General features: G+C 47.0%; 1 protein-coding gene across 2 annotated transcripts in view; it reads left to right on the top strand.

Moving 5' to 3' along the window:
• Positions 1-18,105, top strand: part of MYRIP (myosin VIIA and Rab interacting protein) — a 393,858-nt gene that overhangs the window by 363,609 nt on the left and 12,144 nt on the right. For both annotated transcript variants that reach the window (XM_078073320.1, XM_078073323.1), the window contains one exon: positions 13,844-14,038. In XM_078073320.1, the coding sequence (XP_077929446.1) occupies positions 13,844-14,038 (195 nt within the window). The remainder of the gene's footprint in view (positions 1-13,843; positions 14,039-18,105) is intronic.

Genomic DNA, 18,105 nt, shown 5'->3' with positions numbered 1-18,105 from the left:
AAGAAACAATCAATGAAATGAAAAAGCAACCTACAGAATGAGAGAAAATATTTGCAAACTATATATATGATAAAGGTTAATATCCAAAATATATAAGGAACTCCTACAATTCAATAGCAAAAAGTGAACAACCTGATTTAAAAGTGGGCAGAGGATCTTAATAGACGTTTTTCCAAAGAAGACCTACAAATAACCAATAGGTAGGTACATGAAAAGATGCTTAACATCACTAATCATCAAGGACATACAAATCAAAACCCCAATGAGATATCACCTCACATCTGTTAGAATGGCTGCCATCAAAAAGAGAAGAGAAAACCAGTTTTGGTGAGGATGTGGAGAAAAGGGAACCCTTGTGTACACAGTTGGTGGGGATGTAAATTGGTACAGCCACTGTGGAAAACAGTATGGAGGTTCAACTACCATGTGGTCCAGTAATATCCAGTAATGTCTGGGAATATATTCAAAGGAAATGAAATCAGGATCTGGAAGAGATGTCTGCACTCCCATGTTTATGGCAGCATTATCCAGTAGCCAAGATATGGGAACAAACTAAGTATCCATCTACAGATGAATGGGTAAAGAAGATGTGGCATATAGGTACAATGGAGTATTATTCAGCCATGAGGAATAAGGAAATCTTGCCATTTGTGACAACATGGATGGACCTTGAGAGTGTTATGCTAAGTGAAATAAGTCAGAGAAAGACAAATACTGTATGATCTCATATGTGAAATCTAGAAGAGGTGAACCCATAGAAATGGAGAGTAGGATGGTGGTTGCCAGGGTCTGTGGGATGGATGAAATGGGGAAATATTGGTCAAAGAGTACAAACTTCCAGTTATAAGATGAATAAGTACCGGGGATCATACAGCATGGTGACTGTAGTTAATAATACTGCATTATATACTCAAAAGTTGCTGAGAGAGTAAATCTTAAGTGTTCTCACCACACACCAAAAAAATGGTGATTATAGGAGATGACTGAGATGTTAACTAACCCTATTATGGTAATCCTTTCTCAATATATAAGTGTATCAAATCATCATGTTATACACCTCAAATTTATACAATGTTATGTCTCAGTTATATCTCAACAAATCTTGGGAAGGGAAGACATGTTCATTTTTCAAAAGCCATAAAATTAAAAGGCAAACAATAACTGGGAGGACATATTGCTTAAATACATAATGGGCAAAGAATTATTTAGCCTCATAATGCTAATGGGTAAGAGGGCAATGCACATAAGCAGGCAATTCACCAAAAAAGAAAAAAGAAAGAAAGAAAAGTAAATGACCAATAAGCATGTGAAAAAATATTTAACTTAAACTGTATTTCAACTGTATTTAATTCAACATGTAACCCAGAACTTAGCATATGGTTTGCGCATTCATCTTTCCCGTTCAACAAATGCACAGTAAGACGCTGGGAAAACAGCCATGAATGGGGCAAAGTTCATCATTTGTTTAGCCGAGCAACAAAAATGCAAATTGAAATAACGAAATGTCACTTTGCCTAACAAATTGGATGACTAAAAAGAACCATAACCAATGTTGCTAAGAGTTCAGGGAAAGAGGCAGTCTAATGCACTCAAAATAGTAGGAGCACACGTTAGGGCACTGGTAACTGGGTAAGTCCGAGCAATCAGAGTGGGCATACCCTTTGATCCAGCAATTGTACATTCCATCCTTTATCCTATGGAAAAGCTGAACAAGCAGCCCAGGGTACATCAATGCAATCCAACAAGCATTGCATTATTCTTGTAGGGAAACAGTGACCTACATGTTCAACAATAGGGACTCTTGGGGAAATGGAGGGGATGAGGTCCAGGAAACAGATGAGGCATCAGCCCTGCAATAGCAGACAGATTTGGTCCAGATACAAATAAGTGGGTAAATGTGATGTCAGGAAGTTGGAGAGGTTTTGTTTTATGTTCTGTATCCACCCCCCCCAATCCATCCCCCACTCTCTGAACTAGAAAGCAAGTCTGTCTTCTGAAGGTGCAAGGGTGGTAGAATTGAGGTTTCCAGATTGTAGAGAGGGTTTGAAAGAGCTCTTGCATAGAATGGGAAAGGAAACTATGTGGACAAATAGAAAGGATCCCCACACAGCAAGGAAGGCCTGCATAAGGTCAGAGATCATGAACATTTACCTGAGACATAAAGAGCCTGCAAAAGAATACAGCAACCTTGAACACAAATAAATGCAAAGTAAAAATCCATTCTATTTGAAGAAATGGTCTGTAAGTAGCAGGTATATTCATAAATCCACATCATTGGGCATACTTACACAGTACAACTCAAGTGTCAATTCCAGGATTTACATTAGAACTCCTCATGTCAGGGGCTTCTAGTTTAGTCATTAATTTGCAGTGAAATTCACAGATAAATCTCAAACCAAGTTTGGGAGCTGGGGAGAGCAGATAAAATGGAAATGAATTCTCTCCATACTAGGAACAAAAAAATATGACATTAAATCTTAAGAAAACTAGGGACACTTGGGTGGCTCAGTCGTTAAGTGTCTGCCTTCAACTCAGGTCATGATTCCAGGGTCCTGGGATCGAGTCCCGCATCAGGGTCCTTGCTCAGCGGGGAGCCTGCTTCTCCCTCTGCCTGCTGCTCCCCCTGCTTGTGCTCTCTCTCTCTCTCTCTGACAAATAAATAAAATCTTAAAAAAAAAAAAAAAAGACCTTTGGGGCACCTGGGTGGCTCAGTCGTTAAGCATCTGCCTTCGGCTCAGGTCATGATCCCAGGGTCCTGGGATTGAGCCCTGCATCGGGCTCCCTGCTCTGCGGGAAGCCTGTTTCTCCTTCTCCCACTCCCCCTGCTTGTGTTCCCTCTCTCGCTGTGTCTCTCTCTGTCAAATAAATAAATAAAATCTTAAAAAAAAAAAAAACTTAAGAAAACTGCAAGTCTTCAGGAAACCCAGGAGTCTAATGGAAGAAAAGATAATGTAAAGGTGAATTCTTCCAAAATTAGGGTAGAAGCCGAATGTAAGTCAAATCAAAATCTGAACCAGATGTTTTTTAACTTCTCAAAAGAAAGAAAATCTGATAGAAAATCTGATAGAAAAAAAAGTCAAGAATAATTTAGAAAGGTTTACAAAGACTAATATAGGAATGAAGAGGACCCCTGTATTAGGATATTACAGTATGCTTTAAAGGCACAGTAACTAATTTGTGAGAGAGTGATACAAGATATAATGAAATAGTCCAGAAGTACAGCCTAGAATATATTAAAATTTAATTCATGATTTATCTCATGATTCCCACCTACCTCTAACCCCAGTTGGAAAAAGAAACCTCTTAATAAATGGTGTTGGGACAAATATTCACTAGTTATTTGGGGGAGGGGAGGATGTATTGAGAGGGGAAGGTCCTTAATTTTCCCTTCAGTGAAGGAAGGAATGGATTTTCCTGGTGTGCAGGCCCAACAGGACTTTACAGGAGACAATAAAGATGTGCCCGCGAACCTTGGGAGAGGTGGCCGCACAACCTCTAGAGAGTGAATCCCTGTTCATTTACCATTTATTCAACAAATAGTTGTCGAACCATTCCAAGAGCTGCAATACAGCAGGGATAAGAGAGAAGAGTTACCTGCCTCGTAGAATTTACCTTCTATTGGAGGAGACAGCTGATAAATATGTAAACAGGTTCAGGGGATGATGTCAAATAGTGATAAGGGCTAAGAAGAAGGTTAAGGAGGGCAGTGACGGAGGGCGTTGGGAGGGGGGTGAGTCCAGGAAGGTCTTTTCAGACACCATTCTGACCGAGTGTCCCTTGGACTGAGGCCTGAAGGACAAGAAGGAAGAAGTTGGGCAAAGATCTAAAAGAAGGGCTTTCCAGGCAAAGCAACATAAGCAAAGCCTTACAGTGGAAATGACCTGGACAAGTTTAAGAAACAGACGAAAGAGCCAGGGTGGTTGGAGCAATACGGTGATGGGGAGAGCAGTGAGAGAAGTGACGGGGCCGTGCAGAGAACGTCAGCTTTTATTCTGAGTGATGTAGGGAGCACCTGGAAAAGTGTCCGCCAGGAAGTGACAAGGAGGACCTTTCATTTACCAAGATCCCCCAGGCTGCCATGAGGTGAAAGGATCACGTCGCTTCCCAGTGAACGTGGAAGGTGGTTTCATGTCTTCCTGGGCTTCTTCAGAAGTGAGCATGTGGCCCAGCAACACCCCAGTTACCGCCCGCAGTGGGCAAATATTTCCAATCAGTATCAGGAACTATTTTTCTGAAGAGCAGCCAGTAAGTATGCAAAAGCAAAAAAGACTGATGACCACGATCACCCCCTCTGCTGGGAAAGAAAGTCCTGCCTGCTGGACACCGACCGGGGCAGGTTCGGGCAAAGGGAACGGCCCCAGCAGCCCCCTCGTCCGTCACCCTCGCCAGTCCCAAAGGGGCCTTCACCGGGTGTCAGGTTGCTGACATCAAACAAGAAAATGACCTCAGGAAAACATGCAGACCAGGGAGTTTAATTTTGGAACGAAGGTGCAGAATTTCTAAAACTTCACTTCTGTCATCACCATTAAGACAGGAAGTCTTATTTCTTTCATACATGGCCTTGACCATCAAAACCTAGATGATTTAGGAACCCGAACATTCCTAGAGGTCAGTTCTCTAATCTCTGTTATGGTTTGTAGTTTCATTTTATTACATATGCGAATTTATTAGGTTCGCGCTCCAATTTCCTTCCACAATTCTGTGTCACCCTCTTTCATCAAGTCACTTCAGGGACAGGGGTCTGTTCTGTTCGTGGAGAATGTATTTTGACGGGTTGTAGAAGCATCGCCAGAGCGCCTTATGTTTTATGAGAGCTGAAACATATTTGCATTGAATTTTCCTAGCAGATTTCTGTCAACTATTTAAGAGGACATATGGAGTTTCTTTTCTTACCTTTGAAAAGGGAAAAAAAAAATACATGAAATCAGGGCATTTGGATAAATTTCCTTGCTTCCTCTGGTAGTTTGATGGAAGCATTTCTTAAAGCCAAGACAGCATCTGTAGTATGGGACAGAAAAGGAACGAGGAGACTGTGAAGTCTGGACCACACTCAGAGCAGATTTCTTACAGACCACATTCCTTTTCACTGAGTGTCCTTGCTGGCTCGATCCTAGGCAGGTTCAGGAAGGCTCAGAACCAGAGTTTGTCACTGGGGAGATCTCAAGCTCTGTAGTGTGGCTTGGTGGTTGGTGTGGCCAAATCAAGACGCTCATTCTGCTGGATGTCAACGCGGCCCTTCTGTCGCTGACCTATTGTTCACTGATCTGATTATTCAGTACGATTCAGTTCCACAGTCACTTCCTACAGACCATTGGGTCCTGGGAATTATGCGCGGAGGAGGTGGTGTGACAGGTGGGAAGGAGCGTGGGCTTCGGAGACCAAAGTCTCTGGGCTCAAATCCCAGTTCTGCATCTTCTTCTCTGAGCCACAGTTTCTTCATCTCTAGAGATGGAATTAAAACATCAACCGTGTCAGGTTGTTGTGAGGGCTAAATGTAATAATGAGAAGCCTGGAGTCCAAATGGCACCAGGTGGACCCACATTAGCTCTGAGTTGGCTGCCTTCTTTCTTCTTCTGTTCCCTCCTAGAGGGGTCTCGGGAGCAGCATTCAGCAGGGGAGACGGTGGGGCCCCACATGGGTTTGATGCAACATGAGCTCCTGAAGGGCTTTTCTACACTGCATGAGCGCCACCCCTTTGTATTCAAACAGGTCCTCAGAAGAGCCCTGGTAAAGCTCTTCCCTGCGTTACCTGGGATGTCCACGGTCTCCTGTTGGCCCCCTGAGGAACGTTCATTCATCACAAGGCTAAAAGGAGAACAGGAGGGCCCCACACTTTCACCATTTTCTCCTTTTTTACCAACCCAGCTATGAAGGTTGTGTCCACCCCAACCCACTCGGGAGACTTGACAGCAAAAATGATAGATTCAAGGGGCACCTGGGTGGCTCAGTCGGGTAAGCGACTGCCTTGGGCTCAGGTCATGATCCCGGAGTCCCAGGATCAAGGCCTGCGTCGGGCTCCCTGCTCAGCGGGGAGTCTGCTTCTCCCTCTGCTCCTCACCCTGCTCGTGCTCTCTCTCTCTCTCAAATAAATACCTTTTTTAAAAAAATGACAGATTCAAAATAAAGACTAAACGGATGACCTGAAACTTATTCCATCCTGGCCATTGGTAATCACAGTCTCTTGGGTGGTCAGAAAGGATCCTTGAAATATTATATTTTCCCTTATTCCAAGAGCCCGGTGAACCCTTCTTTCTCTGCTGGCATTGAAATCTCCTTACTGGTGTCAGTTTGTGCCAGCTCACTGGGCTCACTCGGCGGCTCACCCGGCTGGGCTTACAGCCCGTCCTGCTCCCCCCTCCCCACTCGGCAGCCACAACATGCTCTCAGCTCTCTTTCCAGAAAACCGCTCCTCACCCTTGTACTCCCCCGCAGCTGCTCCACCCCAGACCCCGGGGACCTTGAATTCCAGCTGCAGTAAGAGTTTCCGACGCTTTTCTCTGCCTCAGGTTCTCCCCAGCCCTCAATCTGTCCCTCCTCTGCCAGTCAGAACTGCCTTCCTAAAAACCTGAGCCTCTCAAGAGGCCTGTGAGGAACCTGGGCTTCAAAACCAGGCGGATCTGGGTGCAAAGCCGGCTCCTTCAGAGCAAACCCTTCTCTAAGGCTCAGCTCCTCATCTGGGAGATGTGATCATAGTACGTGCATCAGAGGGTGGTCAGGAGAGCTCAGGGAGGCAAGGCCAACGAGGTGCTCATCCCAGAGCTTGGCACGTGGTAAGTGCTGGGGAGATGCTCTGAGAGCCCGCAGTGGCGCCTCGTTGCTGGGAGCACAAAACTCAGACTCCTGAGCTTGGCATTCGGGGCGCTGCCCTGTCCCCATCTCCCTACTGTTTGTCATCCTCTGCACACCCCAGGCTGTGGTGGCGGTCCCCATGTCGTCACGCCTCCCGGACTGGTGTCCAAAGGACCCGCCTCATCTTTGCTGTTTCTTAACTTCTTTCTTGTGCTTCTGGACCAACCCCAAAGTCACAGAACGGTGGGGCCCCTGCGGATCTGCAGCCCATTGCTCACAGTGCAGGGTAGGGCCTGTCTTCTGCTACCTGCCATTGGTCTTCGTGTCCCTCTCCCCTCTGCTCTCTGAGGACAGGGACGATGGCTGACTCGCCTCTGCATGGAGTAGACTCTTCCTGAAGGCTTGCATTCAGTTAGTGATGATGGGAAATAGCAGGTGATGTTGGAGGGCCTGGTTGATTCAGTTTCCCAGCTAGCGATGGCATCCCTTGTTTTTACTGCATATCAGTACGCACGATTCACTCTGCTCCCAGTCAAAGGGAAATACGGGTGTGTGTATGTCCCAGGATATGTGTGTGTGCCTGGCAGGGGCCTGGGGGGAGGGGGGTGTCTGTGTGTCCATGTCAGGTTGTCTACTGTCATTTCTTAGGACAGACCATTCTATACTCAGATATTACATTCTCCTTTTTTGATGTTAAGTTACCCCTTGTTTATGAAATTATGGCAGTGGTAGGTAATACTAGATCATAGTGGCTTTTTTTCTTTTTTTAAAATATTCTTTTTTAAAAAAGATTTTATTTATTTATTTGAGAGAGAGAGTGAGAGAGAGAGCACAAGCTGGGTGAAGGGCAGAGGGAGAGGCAGACTCCCCACTGAGCAGGGAGCCCGATGCCGGGCTCAAACCTGGGACTCCAGGATCATGACCTGAGCCTAAGGCAGATGCTTAACCGACTGAGCCACCCAGGCTCCCCTCTTTTTTAAAATATTCTTAGTTGGCAAGAAAAAAACTGGGAAATGAAGAGCAGTAAAGTTTAACTTTTTTTCAGTAAAGAACAGTAAAAAGCATTCTTCAAAACACCAAGTAGGCAAGCAAAGCTGTTTCGAGAGCATGGTATGTAATGGAAGGCATCTAAGTCACAGGCCGTCACCAGTAACAGGTCCGCCTAGAGGCAGTGGGGCAGGTGTATGTGTGTGTGGGTGGGGGGAGTATTGAGGAGGGGCCCACTGTGTGGACACTTGACACATGCTGTCTAATTTAATCTCCAAAGCCCTTTGAGCTAGCTGGTGTTATCTCTGTCACAGCGGAGGCTCAGAGAGGTTAAATCATTTGCCCAAAGTGTCCCAGACAGTGAAACCTGAATTTCCCAAGCCTCGTGGTCTGGGTGTGCAATGAGGAGGTCACATTAGCATCAGTCCTGAGTAGGAAGCCACAGGGCCACGGCACCCACCGCCCCCCCACCATCTCTCTATAGCAGTTGGGGGAAGCTAGGAAGGCTTCTCCTAAGTGTGCATGGACAGCCCTGTCATAGGGGCCTGCTTGGGGCCTTCACAAATGTCTAGGGGGGGCAGCAATGTGTCCCAGAGGACAGGCCTCAGCAGGCCGCTGCTGCCCGCATGCCTTCTCACAGAGGACTCCAGAGCAGCCATATCAAGGCCAACTTACGACTTCCCTGTACCCAAGCATTGCTGCCCTCATGGGCCCTTTCCTCCATAAAACACACTTACAAATCACATTTTACAACTATGTTGATTTAGATTAATACATTATTGTGTATTAAAACATGTTCCTGAACCTAAGAGTTCTTTTTTTATCTTCTGATTTTAAAAGAAATTAAAACATTTGCATAGGCTCCTAAAAGAATGATGAGCCGTAGGCTCCATGCTTGCTGAGCTCAGCGGACAAGGAGGCCCTTTGTAAGACCCTGCCAGAGCGGGAGTCCCCTCACCACTGCCCACCTCTGTTTCATGGGTTGGCCCATGGACCTCAAAGCATACTGCCTGCTTCTGTATCTCACAAAAACCCTAGTGCCCAGGCCCCTTCGGCCTCTATCTGTTTAGCTTTTCTACTCTTGTTATAGGCATCGGAACACTTCCCAAGGTAGAGCTAGAAAAATTCTTCTTCTGCCCCAGACACCTGCACACATCATTTAACCCACAAAGCTTTTTTCCCACATTATATTCGATGAGATCATATCAAGACTTGTATCAAGTCAAATAAATAGACAGCCCAGGCCTCCGTCACAGCCCCAGTCCATCACACACAGCCAGACGTGGGGTCTGTTTTGGCCCAGCTGAGTCAGGCAGACACAGGGGTGCGCCTGGGTACAGCCGGGGCTGGAATCAGTCCTCTGGCATCCAGAGTGTTCCCTCTCTGGGAAGCCAGGCATTTCACGCGCTCCCGCTGTTCACATGTTGGCAAGCTTGGGATATTCTGGTAAGGAGCATTCCTGTCTATTCCAGCTTGAAATGAGTCTGCATTTCTTTGTCCAACACAAAGCCTTGAAATGAATGATGACGCCGGAAAAAAAAAAATCTCAGGAGAGTTTGCAAGGATTGCTAATAAGCAAGTATATCTAGCATTTAGGATAGAAATGGCCTTTTCTTTAGAATTCTATAGAACTCAGAATCTGCCAGTGGCAACACCTTGCATTCTGCATGTCTTTGGCAAACCGTTTATAAGGAAGAGTAAGGAAGAGGAATTTGTTCTGGCAACATGTTTTATATGAAGAGGGAGTGTATGGGCACAGGATGGAGAAAGGCTTTAAGGCTAAAGTTTGTGAGCAGTGAGAAAAAAAGGAAAGAAGTCTTGCTGCTCTCTGCAGTCCCTAGAGAGAAAAGAGCGAGACAGCTGGGGTCTATGACTTGGGTACTGCCCTGCTCTTCTGCTTTCTTGGACCCATTGAAATGGCCACCATGGCAGGACTCCAGCCTCGGAGTGGTACATAACCTTCTGAAAGGTCTGCCTTGGTCTGGTTTTTGCTTACAGGCAGGCAGGAAACATGAGTCTTTGTTGAAGTTGCTTATTTTGATGCCTCTGGTGAGTGACCGAGGAAACCGGAGTGCTTCTCGTCACCTTCTATACCCCGAGTGTGGGCTGTTTGGGCCCGCCCCAGAGGTAGTGAGGTCAGCATTATGGATTTGACGTTCCACGTGGGGCTGGGACGCACACTGAACCCTAGAAGTGGACACTCGGGCTCTCAGCAGCAACCATCAGTGGTTGGGAGACCGAGACAGGTGGGTGTCTCAGAGCAAACAGATCCCATGGTGGCTCAACCACCGAAACCATGCTCCAGCTTCTCCAAGTCATATTGGCACACACCAAGCATTTAAAAAGGGAATCGGGCCGGTATCTGGCGCTTAATAAAATTTGTCATTTAATTTGTATGTCTTTGATCACTAGAAGGTTGAACTTGTTACTGCATGGCCATTTCCATCCTTATCCGTAGGACACTTGAGGCCACCCTTCCTGTTCTGTATAGTTGCCCCTAGGCTGTCTGCTAATGTCCACACTTTCACCTCTCCCTTATTTGATCCCACGAAACTGTCACATTGAATCCATCTTATAATCACTCTTGAGTACCGTCAGCTACCATTATAGCTCTCTTTGGGCTCTCAAATTGTGCTTTGTTTGTGCCATTCAGCTCGGCTCTGTGGGGCTGTAAGCAATAAAGCAGAAGGATCCTCTAGCTCTTCACTTCTCCCACACACAGGGCTTCCTGCCAGCAGCCTCGTCCACACCAGCTTTTCATCCGAACAAAACCCTGTCCGGTGCTAAATATAACTTTATTTAACATAATTGTACAAGGTGCTTTCTACTTTTAAATCTAGACTGGTCATGGAGCAGGGACATTTACATAACAAGTCGGTGTCAGCCCTGTAACAAATCTTCTGATTTCCTTTATTGGACCAGTGAGGAAACTAAGGAACAGTGAGGTTTGCAACCCTGCTGCTGTCATACGGCTACTTAAATCCCAGGTATCCCAACTTCCGGTAGGTGCACTGTTCACTCACACCCCCATGTCCAAGCGAACAGCCCAGTCCTTGGTCATGGGCAAGGAGCCTCTGATCCCCTGCAAAGCCTGCTGGATTGCGGTGTGTATTTCCCCATGGAGAGCTCACCCACCAGACTTGGGTGGGGAGTGCTCCCGCCATCTGGCTCACCAACCAGACAGAGATCTCGTCCAGTTTTCATATATATATATATATATATTTTTTTTTTTTTTTTGCTACTTCCCCCAACTGGAGGCTAGTCAGTTCTGAAGTGGTCCAGAGCTTTTCCCAGACCACAGACCTTCCAGGTGAAGCTGTGGGGCTCTCCTCCCACCAGCTGCCAGATACTGCCACATTCTGACTTAGTGGCAAATGCAGATGCCTTCAGGGGCCAGGGAAGTATGTCCCATGTCAAGTGGCTGGCGTAGGGCTAAAGGCATGCCATGAGGGCGGGGGCTTCATCAATTTTCCACTTCATCCCAGCACCTGGAGCAGATTCTGCACACCATAGACCACCCCCAATAAAATGCATAGAAGGAACAGTGTGGGGATTGCAGAGAATTGGCAAATGTGTGTTTCGTGAAAGGCATTCTTGTCAAAAAGCACACCTCTGGGCAATATTTGGCTTCCAGCTCGCAACCCCTATGGTTGAACAAACAAGGCTATTTATGGATAGAATGAACAATGACCGCCAAGCAACAGGGATGCCCAGCTTATCACTTTGATGTGTTCAGTTGGAGTCAGGACATAGGACCTTTTTCAGCACCTCTTAAATCCTTTCCATTAATAACCCTGACCCTTTAATGACCCTGTCCTAATTGGAGACATGTGCAACTTTTCACACTTTCCCTTCTACTGTGCTGTGGTCTTTTTCTGAGTCTCTTAGTCACATGTCTTTCTTTTCAAAAAATGTACAAAGAACACCCTTTTTACCAAATAAGGGGCAGAGTTTCTAAACACAAACTTACATCCTGAGAGAATGATGACAAATCTGCTTTCATTCATACAACGTCACTTTTTCTGAAATGGACATAAGCAAATAGTGGCAGCTGTTTTGTGCCAAAATGACTTTGCGCCCAATCCGTCTTCACAATCCCAGTTCGTCTTCACGATCCCACTCTGTCTTCACAATCCCAGTCCGTCTTCACAATCCACCAGAGCAACCACAGAGTCCTGGAGAGCAGGGGACAGCCCCTGAAAGTTTCTCCTCAGGTGAAGCGTTGACCCTGGCTGTTCCCAGTGACACTGACCTTATTCCACTGGGTCTGTGTCACCGTCCTTCCATCCCATTCTGCCGACACCCCAGACCCAATTGTCTGGGTTTGTAGCAAAGTCCCTTGAACCAAAAGGAGTGTGGTTCTTGGGTCAGTCAAGCAGCTGTTGTGGAGTAGACAGGCTGGATGGGGAGCCCTCTGAGCACACGTGCCCTAACCCTACAAAGGGTTGACAGATACAACACCATGTGCCTCAGCGTGGAAGCCCAGAGCCAGCTTCTAGACTGTGGACTCAGCCTTTGACTTGTCACTTAAACACATCGATTCCCTAGTGAATTGGGAAGGGTATCAAAAGCATCCTCTAGCAAGTAGAATCTACTTGGAGGAAAAGACTTTGCAAAATCAAGCCATAGCCATCATTAATATTTTGGCCAGGATATATGAGTGAGAAAGGTACCTTAGAAGGTTCCAAAGGCATTAAAACTGGTAAATGGTAAACACACACACACACACACACACACACACTGGTAAATGGTAAACACACACACACACACACACACACACACACACCCTGGTCGGCAATAGGCAATATTTGGCTTCCAGTTTACAAACCCTTTGATAGGATAAATAAACTTGGTTCTAGATAGAAACCATTGCCATCCAGAAACATTGAACTCCAGCTTATTGCTTATGTTCTATATCCCAATGAACTCAAAGATGCAGATAATTTTTTGTGGTTGCAATGCCTCTCTCCATCAATGACCTTGGCCCAGATCTGAACTGATTGTAATTTTCAGCCCTGAATGTAAAAGCTTGTGTCAGTGAGGAATATGTTCAGCTACAAACAACAGAAAATCTGGCGAACAGTGGCTTCAATGGTAGGGGACTATTTTTCTCATGTAACAAGGTGTTCAGAGGCAAGGGGTGACTCACGGCGGTTCAGCTGATCTGCGGCTGTCTGGGCCAGGCTCTTTCAGGCTTTCTGACCCACCTTACTCAACATTTTGGTATTCGTCACAACCGCACACCTGTGATCAAGGCAGACAGGAGTGGGGAAGGAGAGCATCAGCTGGATCTATTCACCTGGTTAGGAAAACAAAAGCTTTCATCAAGACCTCTGGGCAGCTTTCCTGTGAGGCTCACTGGTCAGAACTGTGTCACATGACTGCCCTGGCAGTGAAGGAGGAGGGAAATAGAGTGTTTCTCCTTTCAGCCTCTATGGTCAAGCAGAGCAAAGGGAGAATGGGCTTGAGAACAGGTGTGTGGGAGCTAAACACACAGGGGCTACTGACACACTGCAGGGAATCTTCCAACAGACTCACTGTACAGATGACGAAGCTGAGTTCCAGAAGTACACAGTAACTGGGTCAAGATCCCATCATTAAATGAAGTTAGAGCCAGATCTAGAACCCAGGTCTCATAATGCCCAGTCCAGGAAGCTCCCTACTGGACCAGCCATGGATGTAGTCTGACAAAGTCTGTGACTGAAGCTCTGTTGAGGAAGTAGAATATCATCCAGAAAATGAGGTGTGGCTATAAAACCAGCAGCAGTGGGCAGGAGATGGAGTAGCCTCCCCTTGAGGTCTCCTTCCCTGGAGGGGAAGGACAGTGAAGGGACAGAATCAAATAATTCAGTGTGAGTCACAGAAGCTAGGCCACGTCAAATCAGGCCTCCTCCAGATGCTCCTGCTGGGTAGATTTTTTAGCTTCTTGTTCCTTTGGCACATCAATGTTCGTGTGTGTTATAATGGAATCAGTCTCATGATGAGCACCATGATGATGCAGAATTTCCATGTCAGTGTTAATGTGCTGTTCTTGTCTTCTGTCCCCTTCTGTTATTGGACCAAACAGAAGTATTCTGCTGTTTCTCTCTGCAACATCTCCACAGAAGTCCTGAAAGTCATCAATGCCACAGAGGAGCTGATAGCAGAGTCCACAGGGCCCTGGGAGTTCTTACCTGTCCCTCCCGACAGAGAGAAGGGGACGTTTCCTCTCGGGACAGACCAAGCAAGACTGGATGAGCAGCTGACTTCTCTGGAAGAAAACGTAAGACAGTGGGGATGTTCCCTGTCTAGGGCAAGCAGGTGCAAAGAAGAAACCGATGAAGGTGTAACCCATCACGAACAGTGCAAGGACCATACACACCACCACCACAGCCGATATATTCTCAGGGAGGGGCTCGGGCTGGGTTCTCCAGAAGCAGACCCTGAAGTGAGGGTTTGCCTGCAAGTGATTTCTTAGGGAAGTGCTCCCCCAGGGAGGCTGGTCAGGGAATGGGGAAAGACGGGGAAGGGAAGAAGTCAAGTGAAGGTGTGACCTTTTTTTTTTTTTTTTTAAAGATTTTATCTATCCATTTGACACAGAGAGGGGCGGAGGAACGCACAAGCAGGGGGAGAGGCAGAGGGAGAGGGAGAAGCAGGCTCCCTGCTGAGCGGGGAGCCCAACACCGGGCTCAATCCCAGGAGCCTGGGATCATGACCTGAGCTGAAGGCAGACGCTTAACTGACTGAGCCATTCAGGGGCCCCAACAAAGGTGTGACCTTAGACAAAGAGTATCTTTGACCTGATCCTGCAGGAAGCTCTGGGGTATCAGTTGCATCTCAGGGTTGTCCTGACCTGAGGCAAAGGAACTGGCCTTTCCTACAGCCAGCAGACTCTTCCGTCTCTACAAGCAAGCGAAGTGTCTACAGGATCCCCAGGCAGTCCTCTGTACAGCTGAGCCTGGGAACGAAAGCACACTGAAGCCTGAGGGGTGGGAGATGCAGGAACTGTATCCCGTGGGGATCCAGGTGGAACACTGCCACAGGGAAAGGGGGTGGTTGCCAACAGAATGTAGGTCACAAATGGTCTACCCTGCTTCCAGACTTGTGTGCTGGTAGTGGATTTTTCTAGCCTGACTTGGGAGGACAGAAAGGAGGTACCAGATTCTTACATATCAATATCCACACTCATTGTTGAGTGTTTTAATAAATTCCTGATGAGAATTTTCCAACACTGCAGACTAGGGGGTGACACAGAGATTGGGACATTAGCCACTCGGGCCATAGTCACTGTCACCAGGGGGCATAGTTCTGCCCACGGAAGTGATATCAAATCAGGGGGTTCCATCTTTCCAGAGCCAGCAGAATCAACCCTGATTGTGGGATGCTGTCATGAACACAGTTCTCAGAAATCAGGAACTGTTAGTAGAGGCAATTCTTGCAAAAAGTTGAAACAACAACAAATCAAAAACGACTCAAGGTTTAAAAAAAAATGCCAGTTGTTGCTTTATCTTAAAAGTTAAAGACTCTCTCCCTTGGGATTCCCATAAAACCTAAGTAGAGGTCTATCTGCTCCTTACCTCATTTTGCTGCCCTTTCTGTCCACTCATCTGTCCCCATTAGATTGGCACCGTTGACATTTTGGGTTCGATAATTCTTTGTTGTGGGGGGTGAAGGATGTTCAGCAGCATCCCTGACCTCTGCCCATGAGATGCCAGTGACATCAAAATGTGACAGTCAGGGAGCCTGGGTGGCTCAGTCGGTTTGGTGTCTGCCTTCGGCTCAGGTCACGATCCCAGAGTCCTGGGATCAAGTCCCACGGTGGGCTCCCAGCTTTGGGGGGAGTCTGCTTCTCCCTCTGCTCCTCCTCCCACTTGTTCTCTCAATCTCTCTCTCAAATAAATAAATTCTTTAAAAGAAAAGAAAATGTTTAAAAAAATGTGACAGTCAAAATGTGTCCAGATGTTGTCAAATATTGGAGGGGGGAGATGCAGGGAGGCAGGAACCCAGTCACCCCCAGATTAAGAATCAGATGTATGAATCCCTGCAGAACACGGTCTTTCACATGAGTAGCCCCAGCCCTTGCCCAGAGCTTGACAAAGAGGTGCTCGAAGAATGTTTACCTGATATATGATTCAGATGAATGAAGTCCTTTACTTAGGAAGAAATGTTTTATTGCTCATGTAGAGGGTCTCTGTTCTTTAAAGATGTCTACAATACAGTTCTTTCAGTGCTGATAGTCCTAAAATGGCCTTAATCCTGGACACACAGAATGGAAAAAGTTAAAGTCAAGATATGGTTCACCAGGAAAGGAGTGTTTTTGTTTTACCAAGTAATTGTATTTAAAAAAAAACAACATACAGTATGTGAAATACTCACATTAAGTGGGTTCCCAGGGCACACTTAAAGCAAAGACAACATGCCTTTTTTTCCTGCAAGGGGCATGTTGAAAAATGCAATAGCTTTGTGGGCAGTTTTCATTTTGTAAGATCCTTTTATTATCCACTACGTTTCTTTCCTTGGGTTCCTTAACATTTTCAGGTCGAAACATATCCACTTACCCGCTGATGTGAGATGTCAGAAACCCCAGCAGGGACCTGCGCTCTAAGGAGGGGGGGCGGTTATAATTCCCTGTTCCCGGTCAGGCCTGGGAGATACCTAGCCTGATCCCCAAAGAGTTAACTGCTTCTTCCCCTTCTTCCCCTTCCCCCCCCTTCCAGCTTTTCAAATTGCACCTCGGAGGAGACTCCATCTACGTTCCTTTGAATTCTAGGGGTTTTGAGTCAGAGAAGGGATGACTCTTCTCTTTGTCTCCTTCGAGATAAAGATCACAGAGCCCTGGCGCTGGTTTTGCTCTGCGGTTTCCAGGATGGAATTCAGCTGAGCAGCCCAGGGGCGGGGCTGATTCTTAAACTGGCCTCTGGGTGCAGCTGATTTAATTAAACCGGGGTTTTTTGTCTGTCTGTGTTCTAAAGGGCTCTCCGTTTTTCTCTGCTGCCTTGCTCCTTTGTGCCGAGGAGCAGGGAATGTCAGAAATAGAAACGGAGATACTTATTCTCACCTTCTGAACAGTGGGTACCACAGAGTTTCAGGAAGGCACTATTCCCTGAGGTGTGGGTATGGTTCAGGGATGCTGTAGCACCCAGAGAGTGGCACTCGGGGTTGGGGGGGTGGGGGAGAGTGGTCCCCACCCCTGGACAGTGTAATCCATGGAGAGCGGGAGCCTGGAGGAGCGCCCCCTAGTGGGAGCAGTCACCGTGCAGCACGCACAGGGAGAGAGCGGGGCAGGGAGACTAACTTCCCTCTCCTCCTGCCTTTGATCCCCTACTGGTTGTCTCCCATTGGCCAAACCCATCCCAGCCAGCAAGGGAGCCTGGGTGATGAGGTTCAGACAGGTCAGCCTCACAGAGAACAGGGCGGGGCAGAGGAGGGTGGAAGATGGATCTAGGGATCAAGAGAACCACTGGCAGACCATTCTCAGACCCGTGGTGTGAAGAGTAGGGACCCACAGAGGCCACCTTGTGGATTTATGCAGGGTTATGAGTGGGAGGGATGAGTCGGCTCCCTCACACCCCCACCACCCCCATCGGAGGACCTTCCTCCTTCTCTTCTTTGCTAAATGACCGACAGCCTGGGGCACCCCGTAATTCCCAGTACAGAGGTAGTGCAGGGACAGCCCCAACTTCCCTTTTAGCATTACCCTGTAACTTTTGGCAACACCAAATCCCATGGTGTCTATGGTGGCAGCAGACACAGTAGAACTGCCCCATGAGGGAGCCCAGCTCTGCCACAGAATCTGGGAGCAGGCAGAGGATGTTGGTCCTCCTTCTCAAGGCTCTCGGCACCCCCGTGGCACAGGAGAGGACGTGGAGATGGGCTACTTCAGTGGTCCTCTGCCTTCAAGAGCAAGCAAAGAAATGCTATATTACTGTCTAGATGTGGTCCTCCAAAATGTGTTTCATAGAAGGCAAGTCCGACAGGGATGCTATCAAATCAAATCAGTTTCAGCACTCTGTATAGTCTTTCTAGGAAAACTGAGAGACGTGTTAGCACATTAAAGACTCTGAGAAGTCCTGCAGCGAAGAAATCTGTTTAATTCTCTTTACCCTAAAGGCTTTGACCACAAAGTCCTTCCTTAATGAAACACCTGTTCTAGTCCCTTGAACCACTTTGAGGAAGGTGAGTTGAACCAGGAGCCAGTCCATGGGGTCCTGGGCATCAGTGGCTGGAGCTTGGAGAAGACCTAACTTACACAGACATGGTAGCCATGGTTCTCGCCAAAAGGGGCCTTTACTCAGCCAGCAATTCCAGGTTAATGGTTTTCAAATGGATTGTGTTTTAAGACTAGAATAA

This window comes from Halichoerus grypus, chromosome 1 (genome assembly GCF_964656455.1).
Source record: "Halichoerus grypus chromosome 1, mHalGry1.hap1.1, whole genome shotgun sequence".
Classification (NCBI taxonomy): Eukaryota; Metazoa; Chordata; class Mammalia; order Carnivora; family Phocidae; genus Halichoerus; species Halichoerus grypus.
This window is presented reverse-complemented; position numbering and strand designations above follow the sequence as displayed.